This window comes from Clupea harengus, chromosome 14 (assembly GCF_900700415.2).
Source record: "Clupea harengus chromosome 14, Ch_v2.0.2, whole genome shotgun sequence".
Classification (NCBI taxonomy): Eukaryota; Metazoa; Chordata; class Actinopteri; order Clupeiformes; family Clupeidae; genus Clupea; species Clupea harengus.
Window position 1 is genome coordinate 604,495 of NC_045165.1, and position 10,000 is coordinate 614,494.

Genomic DNA, 10,000 nt, shown 5'->3' on the forward strand with positions numbered 1-10,000 from the left:
CTGGACACACACACACACACACACACACACACACATATATCAGTCACATAGAAAAATCACACACACACTCACACATATATCAGTCACATAGAAAAATCACACACACACACACACACACACACACACATATATCAGTCACATAGTGTGATGTGTGTGTGTGTGTGTGTGTGTGTGTGTGTGTGTGTGTGTGTGTGTGCATATGCCTGTGAGACATGCACCAGTGTTTATAAATGGGCCCAACTCCCACAGAGCAGCTCAGACACTATAAATCAGAAGACCCAATGTCTAGCACACACACACACACACACACACACACACACACACACACACACACACACACACACACAGCGGTGGGCAAATAGCAGGACTGGGAGTGTCGCCACAGAATGACAAATGAATCTCCTATACAAAGAGACAGACACTCACACACACAAAGACACTCTCACACACACACACACAAAGACACACACACACACACACACACACAGACGCCAGGCTGTCACCTCTTAACAAATCAGACTCCAGTCAACTCATCTTTCTCCCTCAGACTGTTCCATCTGATGCATCCCTCCCTCTCCCTCTCTCTCTCTCTCTCTCTCTCTCTCTCTCTCTCCTCCACTCTCTCTCCTCCACTCTCTCTCCTCCACTCTCTCTCTCTCTCTCTCTCTCTCTCTCTCTCTCTCTCTCTCTCTCTCCTCCACTGTCTCTCTCTCTCTCTCTCACCCCCTCCATCAGAAACACTGTGTGTGTGTGTGTGTGAAGGTGTGTGTGTGTGTGTGTGTGTGTGTGTGTGTGTTTCTCTCATGATGTTTTCATAAAGAATCTGCGTGCGGTTTGTCTGTTAGGTTTCTTACTGGGGTCTAAGATGGCCATTTGGGGGACTTTGGAAGAACAAGATATTGGGAATTGGTTGAATTGATGCTGTAGGAGGTTTTAAGGGATGGTGGCAGTCTGTATTATAATTGAATATAAAATGGTTAATGACAAGATGTCTTCTTCTTCTGTTTGGGGGGGATTAGAGATGATGGGCAGATAGTTTTAAAGTGTGACAGGGAGAGTGGTGTGTCTGTGTATATGTGTGTCTGTGTGTATGTGTGTGTATGTGTGTTCATGTAATGTGAGTGTGTAGTATTGTTATGTGAGTGTGTAGTATTGTTATGTGAGTATGTGGTATTGTTATGTGAGTATGTAGGCTGTGTGAGTGTGTAGTATTGTTATGTGAGTGTGTAGTATTGTTATTTGAGTATGTAGTATTGTTATGTGAGTGTGTAGTATTGTTATGTGAGTATGTAGTATTGTTATTTGAGTATGTAGTATTGTTATTTGAGTATGTAGTATTGTTATGTGAGTGTGTAGTATTGTTATGTGAGTATGTAGTATTGTTATTTGAGTATGTAGTATTGTTATGTGAGTGTGTAGTATTGTTATGTGAGTATGTAGTATTGTTATTTGAGTATGTAGTATTGTTATTTGAGTATGTAGTATTGTTATGTGAGTGTGTAGTATTGTTATGTGAGTATGTAGTATTGTTATTTGAGTATGTAGTATTGTTATTTGAGTATGTAGTATTGTTATGTGAGTATGTAGTATTGTTATGTGAGTATGTAGTATTGTTATGTGAGTGTGTGGTATTGTTGTGTGTGTGTTTAGTATTGTTATGTGAGTATGTAGGCTGTGTGTGGCGAAATATAATGTGCCTTATTGGTGTTAACATGTGAATAATGTTAAGTAATGGTTTAATAAAGAAGTGGTAACCCCCCCTCTATCTGTCAGCCACACACTCTCTCTCTCCAGTAGAGTTTGTTTACCGCCACCACTTCCTGTCCTCTCCATAAACGCCTCGACACGGAGGAAGAGCAGGAGGAAGAGAGGCAGACATGGTGTGTCACCGCTGTCTGGATGAGGGGGAACACCAGCCCTCCAGTGAGTGTTTGAGTGTGTGTGAGTGTGTGTGTGAGAGTGTGTGTGTGGTGAGTGTGAGTGCGAGTGTGTGGTGAGGGTGTGTGTGTATGTGTGGGTGGGTATGTTAGTGTGTGTGTGTGTGTGTGTGTGTGGTGTGTCATCGCTGTCTGGATGAGGGGGAACACCAGCCCTCCAGTGTGTGTGTGAGTGTGAGTGTGAGTGTGTGTGTGTGTGTGTGTGTGTGTGTGTGTGTGTGTGTGTGGTGAGGGCAGCAGCTCCAGACTAAACTAAAGATGAGCTGGTGTGATGCACATAATTGCAGACCCAGGAAGTGACCTCAGAGGAAATGACCAAAGCACAGAGCACGCACTGCTGGGTAGTTCCTGGAGGTATTATGTGTGTGTGTGTGTGTGTGTGTGTGTGTGTGTTTGTTTAAGTTCATCCGTTTGGCTATTTGGTTGTGTGTTGGTTTACCATCTATGCAGCTCTAAAGCCCTCAAATCATTGAACCACACACACTCACACACTCTCACACACACACACACAGACTTCCTCAGCGGTCACTGTTAGCTGTTGTGACAGTGTGGTGTGTTGTGACGGAGTGTAAGGTCTGTATTGTGACGTGACGGAGTGTAAGGTCTGTATTGTGACGGAGTGTCTCAAATTAACTCTTTGTGTGTGTGTGTGTGTGTGTGTGTGTGTATGCATGTGTGTGTGTGGTGTGTGTGTGGTGTGTGTGTGTGTGTGTGTGTGTGTGTGTGGTGTGTGTGTGTGTGTGTGTGTGTGTGTGTGTGTGTGTGTGTGTGTGTGTGTGTGTGTGTGTGTGTGTGTGTGTGTGTATGCATGTGTGTGTGTGTGTGTGTGTGGTGGTGTGTGTGTGTGTGTTACCATTCTGCAGTGTCTGGGCGCGGGACTCTTTGCCCGTCCCCATGTGGAAGTCTCCGCCAAAATTGGGAGTCGAACCATAACCGGACCCTGGAGGACAGAGAAGGACGGAACACGTCACCATCATCATCATCATCATCACCATCACCATCATCACCACCATCATCATCATCACCATCACCCTGAGATGATGACCCCTGAACCCTGGGATGATGACCCCTGACCTGGAGAAGATGACCCCTGAACCCTGAGATGATGACCCCTGAGATGATGACCCCTGAACCCTGAGATGATGACCCCTGAGATGGGAAACTACACGTTCCCGTACGCTGAGCAGGTTCACTCTGAATTGAACACGTGCCATCATCACTGGATGCCATCATCACTGGATCTCTAATACTACCAGTCACCATGGCAACCACTGAGAACAAAATGTGTGTTCTACTTCCCCTCATCGGAGTTAGAAGTTCTGAAACGAGCTCAGGGCCAGGACCTCGACCTCACCCCTCACACACACACACACACACACACACACACACACACACACACACACACACACCCTCACTCTCACCCACTCACACACACACACACCCTCACCCTCACCCTCACCCACTCACCCTCACCCTCTCACCCTCACCCACTCACCATCACTCTCACCCTCACCCTCACCCTCACTCCTTTAATACGGTCATGATATGTATGAATACAGATAATGTGTGGCTTACACATTGTGGCTGGTGTGGCTTACACATTATCTGTATTCATACATATCATGACAAATACTACGGCTGATACTGTGCTGGAATGTTCTTCAATATCAATTTCATCTTTAACTTCAAAACAGATAATGTTCGATAAGGTATCCTGGTCAGCAGGGAACGATGACGCATCTAATCGGGGTCTCAGAATCATCTCCTGACGTAGGACTGGGCAAATCGATTCGGCTTCAACATTTGATCAGTTACCATGGTAACTGATCCAAAGTTTGAGTTCCCTCTCTTTTTGGAATGGACAAAGGCAGAGGTCAGAGGTCAGCTCGCTTCAGGGTGAACAGAACCTTCTGGACAAGACAAGACCCCAGTGAGTAAAGCCTCATCACTGTTCCTCAGCACCACAGAGCAACACTGCCCTCTACTGGCCAACATGGAGCAGTGCAGCTCCAGCAGTCTGATGCTGCCAACATCTCTAGGTCAGACATGTACGCCACTCACAAACACACACACACACACACACACACACACACACACACACACACACACACACACACACACACACACCCACCCACCCACCCACCTGCTCACTGGCTATCTAGCACCACACACACACACCTGTACACAGGCTAGGCAAGCTACTGTTTTTCCTTTTTAATACATTTGCAAACATTTCTAAAATCTGTTTTTGCTTTGTCATTATGGGTGTTGAGTGGAGACTGATTCAAAGCTTTAGCATAAAGAGCACACACACACACACACAGACACACACACACACACACACACAACACACACACACACACACACACACAGACACACACACCTCCTTACTGGTTGTCTCACCTAACAGACACAGACACACACACAGACACACACACACACACACACCTCCTTACTGGTTGTCTCACCTAACACACACACACACACACACACACACACCTCCTTACTGGTTGTCTCACCTAACACACACACACACACACACACACACAGACACAGACACACACACCTCCTTACGGGTTGTCTCACCTAACACACACACACACACACAGACACAGACACACACACACCTCCTTACTGGTTGTCTCACCTAACACACACACACACACACACACACACAGACACAGACACACACACACCTCCTTACTGGTTGTCTCACCTAACACACACACAGACACACACACACACACCTCCTTACTGGTTGTCTCACCTAACACACACACACACACACACACACACACACACACACACACAGACACAGAGACAGACACACACACACACAGACCAGACACACACACACACAGACCATTCCTGGCTCAGCTCAGGACAAATCTACAGACGCGGACAGAATGACGACCTGGGCCAGTAACAGACAGACAGACAGACAGACAGACAGACAGACAGACAGACAGACAGACAGACAGACAGACCCGAGGGGGCGGGGCCACAGACTCACCGTCGGAGGACACAAACTGTCCACACGCAGAGACTCCGCCCCCGCCGCTCTCTACGAAGGTGACCTCGGAGACGATGATGTTGTCCTCCAGGACGGAGCCGCAGCCCGTACACACCGCATTGCCCCGGGACTGGTCCACGTCAATGTCCGTCCCCCCGCACGCCTTACACACACGGGGACTCATGGTAACCCCCTCTCACAGGAGACACCCTACACACACACACACACACACACACACCCTACACACACACACACACACACACAGATAGGGGGAGAGAGACAGAGGAAAATGACAATAAGTGACGGAATGAGAGGGGACAAGGGGAGAGAGGGAGAGAGAGAGAGAGAGAGAGAGAGAGAGAGAGAGAGACGTTCATTAGAGGGAAGTTAAATGACATCCTTCATGAGCAGATCTGGACTGAAGCGTCCACAGACACAGACAGACACACACACACACACACACACACACACAGACAGACACACAGTCAGACTAGCGGGTTTTACCATATGAGGCTATTTCTGAACTTCACACATCTACTGCCACAGCAGCCTCCGGTAGCCACGTGCTACACAGTGACTGACGTACTGAAGCGGCTGCCGTGATGCCATCATGAGCACGCGCATTCCGGTAGGGATCAATGTTTACCCAGTTACCTCCACAGTTAAAGCATCACGCCAGCCGGCACACACACACACACACACACACACGCCAGCCGGCACGCTTTGCCTAGTCAGGGTGTTTGGGACAGTTCGAACACAGGTTGCGTGTCAGTGTCTTTCATCCCGTAGCTGAAATGTAAACGTACCACCACCCGGTCCTACGTAGGAAGGGCTGCTACGTGGCACGCAGGGTCTCACTAGTCTAGGCGGTCTGTCGCCCCACAGCGCGACCCTTAAACAGACATTTAAGACTGGACTTCTGTGGCAGATTCCCGTTACCAAAGGTCTGTTCAGATCTGACTCGCGTTAGGATTCCAACATGGTATTGCCTAGACTTGAAACTAAGAGTGCTACTATGCCAGATACCCAGAAGTCGGGGGGTTAATTTAGATTTCGTTGACTGACAAGCCTTCTCAGGCCGCCATATTACAGACATAATTCCGTTAAAAAACAACTAGAAAGCAAACATTTTCAGCACCGTTGAATCGCGATACCTCCACGCGAAGAAATGCTTCCAACAGGCGACCAGGCGCGTGGGGACTGACGAGGGCCGCCTCGAGCGACTCCTTACCGCGTAATGAAAAGGTTTGTTTATTTAATGAAAATATTGTTCTATACGAAAACAGCTTTAGTCCGTTGTAACTACTACTACAGACAACGAATTAACACATGACAACCTGCTCAATCTCTGCATGTACTGCAGCAACACACACGCCCGACCCGCCGCTGGTGAGAGCACATGTTCCCTTCGTAAGACGGGCGAGACCAACGCAACTTAGAAAGGGGGGTGGTGGTATGAAGGTTTACAACTTTTAATTGCGCTACAGAATATTTACTTCCTTCAACACGAGTGTTTTTGTGGATTCTGTCATGAACACTTTGAATATATGTATTTGTCTCTCTAATTTTTAAATCATGCCGACAAGTAAACCATCATCCCACACTCATATACACCCGCCGTGGTTTGCTCTTCGGAATGACACATAGTGACACGCTTTTAATCAGCAACGTGGGAGAGACCTTTACCTGTCGAGTGAGTGTCTACCGCCGCTTACATCAGCGTTCACCCCGGAGCTGTACTCAGATAAAGCCTAGACTAGAGGACAAACACGATCAGATAAACACCAGATAGACTCGGCTAATATAGATTCCCAGCACACGAACGTCAGGAATATCCACATGAGTTTTCCTTCGTTGGTGCGCTCAGGACTGGCTGTTTATTTATCCGTTTAAGCACGAGCCGGTGACTGCGGGAACACCGTGCGACACACCGCCCAGTGTCCAAACGGGACACAGTAATGACCGGATGCGAGGAGAGACGGACTCGGAGGCGCCTTATGGGTCATTCTGCGTCTTTATTGGAACCAGGACATGGTGTCACTTTCAGCATATGAAGACCTGAGCAGTGGGTCGAACCCGGCTGACAGTCCGGGCGGGTCAGAACAAGTCCAGACAGAACCGGTCCAGACTCGCCCGCTACCGGGACAGACTGGTTAAGACAGATGGAGGATTGGAAAGGACAGCATTCGATCAGCAGAACAAGTCAAACCAAACCGGAGGAGTGCGTCACTCGCTCTCGCGGGACTTCTTTGGTGGGGTGTTGTGCCGGAGCTCGCGGGACCTCTCCGGTCTCCGCTGGTAACAGAGGCAGTGGAGAAGTGGCCGTTTACGGAGCCGCACCGGACCGGAGCTTCAGTGAGGGCAAGAGACAATCAAGCCTACTTTGGATTAATACATGGAGACACACACACACACACACTAACCCTAGATTAATACATGGAGACACACACACGCACACTAACCCTAGATTAATACATGGAGACACACACACACACACTAACCCTAGATTAATACATGGAGACAACACACACACACACTAACCCTAGATTAATACATGGAGAAACACACACACATATAACACGTGCATGTAACAGGTCCTTCTGGTGATCAGCGCACACACACACTCAGATGACGTCACAGACTTGGTGCCACACAGATACATATCGGCGCTCTACACACACAGCATTCTGCTACGTCATCACAACATGCTTTTCACCAAAGCGTTTTTGGTTCTTCCAGGCTTTCTCCAGGAAGGGGCAGGCTTGCTCACCTGAGAGTGTGAGGCAGTGTGTGTGTGTGTGTGTGAGGCAGTGTGTGTGTGTGTGTGTGTGTGAGGCAGTGTGTGTGTGTGTGTGTGTGTGGGGGGCGTCACTAGATGCAGAGGCAGGTATAAAATCACCTTTAATATGACAGACTGTATACAAATACAAATACATACAAAAATACCAAATTAATGGATCTGGTACAGAACCCCACATTAGGGGAGGGGGGGGGCAGAATAAACCAAAGGGTCAATAAAGCACACACACTCACTCACACACACACACTCACTCACACACACTCACTAACACACTCACTCACACTCTCGCTCACACACTCACTCACACACACTCACTAACACACTCACACTCACACTCTCGCTCACACACACACACATCCACACACTCTCGCTCACACACACACACACACACTCACACACGCTCACACACACACACACACACACACACACACTCTCACACACACACGCACTCTCGCTCACACACTCTCGCTCTCACACTCACACACGCACTCTCGCTCACACACTCACACTCTCGCTCTCACACACACACACACACATCAGAGAGGAGCAGATTAGTGTGCGCTGATATATGAAGCAGTGCGCGTAATTCTGTTACAAAAAGAAAAATCACAAAAGCATCTTTATTCAATACACACACACACACACACACACACACTCACACACTCACACACTCACACACTCACACACTCACACACACACTCACACCCACACACACACACACACACCTCTGGTTGGGTAGAGAATTGAAGAAAAAGAAGTGCTTGAAAAACTGTGCAGGCTGTGGCAGTATGAAGCCCAACAGTTCAGCTGTGTGTGTGTGCACACACTCATACACACTCACACACACACACACACACACACACACACACACACACAGCTGTGTGTAGAAGAAGATACATCTGAAGCATCTGAAGATACATCTTGAAGTGTTCATTACGTGTGTGTGTGTGTGTGTGTGTGTTGGGGTGGGGGGGGGGGTTGGTGTGTGTTGGGGTGGGGGTGTGTGTGTTGGATTTATATTGCACTGGAGTCAGTAAGCATTCTGCAGCTAACTGGCAGATACACACACTGGGACAAGGTCCACTTTCTCACAATAACACACACTCTCTTGGAAACACACATGCGTACACACACACACACACACACATGCTCGTGAAAGCATACAAGCCCACACACGCAGGCACGCTCACATGTGTACACACACACTCACACACACACACAGGCCAAGTCCAGGTCCGCTGTGGAGACGAAGGCCTGAAGCTGAAGAATCACTTGGTCCTCGGCTCATCTCCCTCTCTCCCTCTCGGGGTGTGTGTGTGTGTGTGTGTGTGTGTGTGTGTGTGTGTGTGTGTGTGTCTAGTCACGCAACTCATACAGGAGTTTGGCAGCCTGGAGGAACAGAAGGTAGTCATGATGAGACACATCCAGCAGGGGGCAGTAGAAGCACTGACCACAGAAGAGGTCAGAGTGTGTGTGTGTGTGTGTGTGTGTGTGAGTGAGTGAGTGTGTGTGTGTGTGAGAGTGTGTGTGTGTGCGTGTGTGTGAGACAGACAGAGAGAGCACTCTATGAGTACACACACACACACACACACGCACACACGCACATACCCCCCCCCACACAAACACACACACACCCCCCACACACAGACACACACACAGACACACACGCACACACACACGCACGCATCCCCCACGCACACACATGCGCATACCCCCCCACACACAAACACACACACACACACACACACACACACATCCCCCACACACAGACACACACAAACGCACACACGCACCCCCCCACACACACACCCCCCCACACACACGCACACACGCACACACACACACACACACACCTTGTGCATGGCGCTGAGCCAGGGGGTCTTGTTGTTCTTGTTGTCTCCGCTCCCCTCCAGACGCACCTGCTGGGGGTCCTCTGAGCCGGGGGGGCGATGGAGCAGGAGCATCCCACACGCACGAGACACACCCCCTACACACACACACACACACACACACACACATTTAAATACACACACGCACGGGACACACCCCCTACACACACACACACACACACACACATTTAAATACCCACACGCACGAGACACACCCCCTACACACACACACACACACACACACATTTAAATACCCACACGCACGAGACACACCCCTACACACACACACACACACACACACACACACACACACACACACACACACATTTAAATACCCACACGCACGAGACACACCCCCTAC

General features: G+C 48.9%; 2 protein-coding genes across 9 annotated transcripts in view; both read right to left on the reverse strand.

Annotated features, from left to right (window-relative positions):
• brf1a (BRF1 RNA polymerase III transcription initiation factor subunit a) overlaps positions 1-6,391 on the reverse strand; it is a 39,593-nt gene extending 33,202 nt beyond the window's left edge. The window contains exons 1-4 of one of the 6 annotated variants that reach the window (XM_031580970.2): positions 6,288-6,391; positions 6,089-6,176; positions 4,951-5,189; positions 2,791-2,877 (exon numbers count right to left, since the gene is read on the reverse strand). In XM_031580970.2, the coding sequence (XP_031436830.1) occupies positions 2,791-2,877; positions 4,951-5,134 (271 nt within the window). In that variant the 5' untranslated portion in view covers positions 5,135-5,189; positions 6,089-6,176; positions 6,288-6,391. Of the gene's footprint in view, positions 1-2,790; positions 2,878-4,950; positions 5,190-6,087; positions 6,266-6,287 lie in introns of those variants that run through there. The other 5 variants (XM_031580972.2, XM_031580971.2, XM_031580968.2 and 2 more) reach the window with 5 other exon arrangements.
• The window catches only part of zfyve21 (zinc finger, FYVE domain containing 21), a 36,911-nt gene that overhangs the window by 16,166 nt on the left and 10,745 nt on the right, over positions 1-10,000 (reverse strand). Inside the window, exons 7-9 of one of the 3 annotated variants that reach the window (XM_031580975.2) lie at positions 9,604-9,737; positions 8,961-9,139; positions 4,418-4,436 (exon numbers count right to left, since the gene is read on the reverse strand). In XM_031580975.2, coding sequence (XP_031436835.1) covers positions 9,107-9,139; positions 9,604-9,737 — 167 coding nt within the window. In that variant the 3' untranslated portion in view covers positions 4,418-4,436; positions 8,961-9,106. Of the gene's footprint in view, positions 1-4,417; positions 4,437-8,948; positions 9,140-9,603; positions 9,740-10,000 lie in introns of those variants that run through there. The other 2 variants (XM_031580974.2, XM_031580976.2) reach the window with 2 other exon arrangements.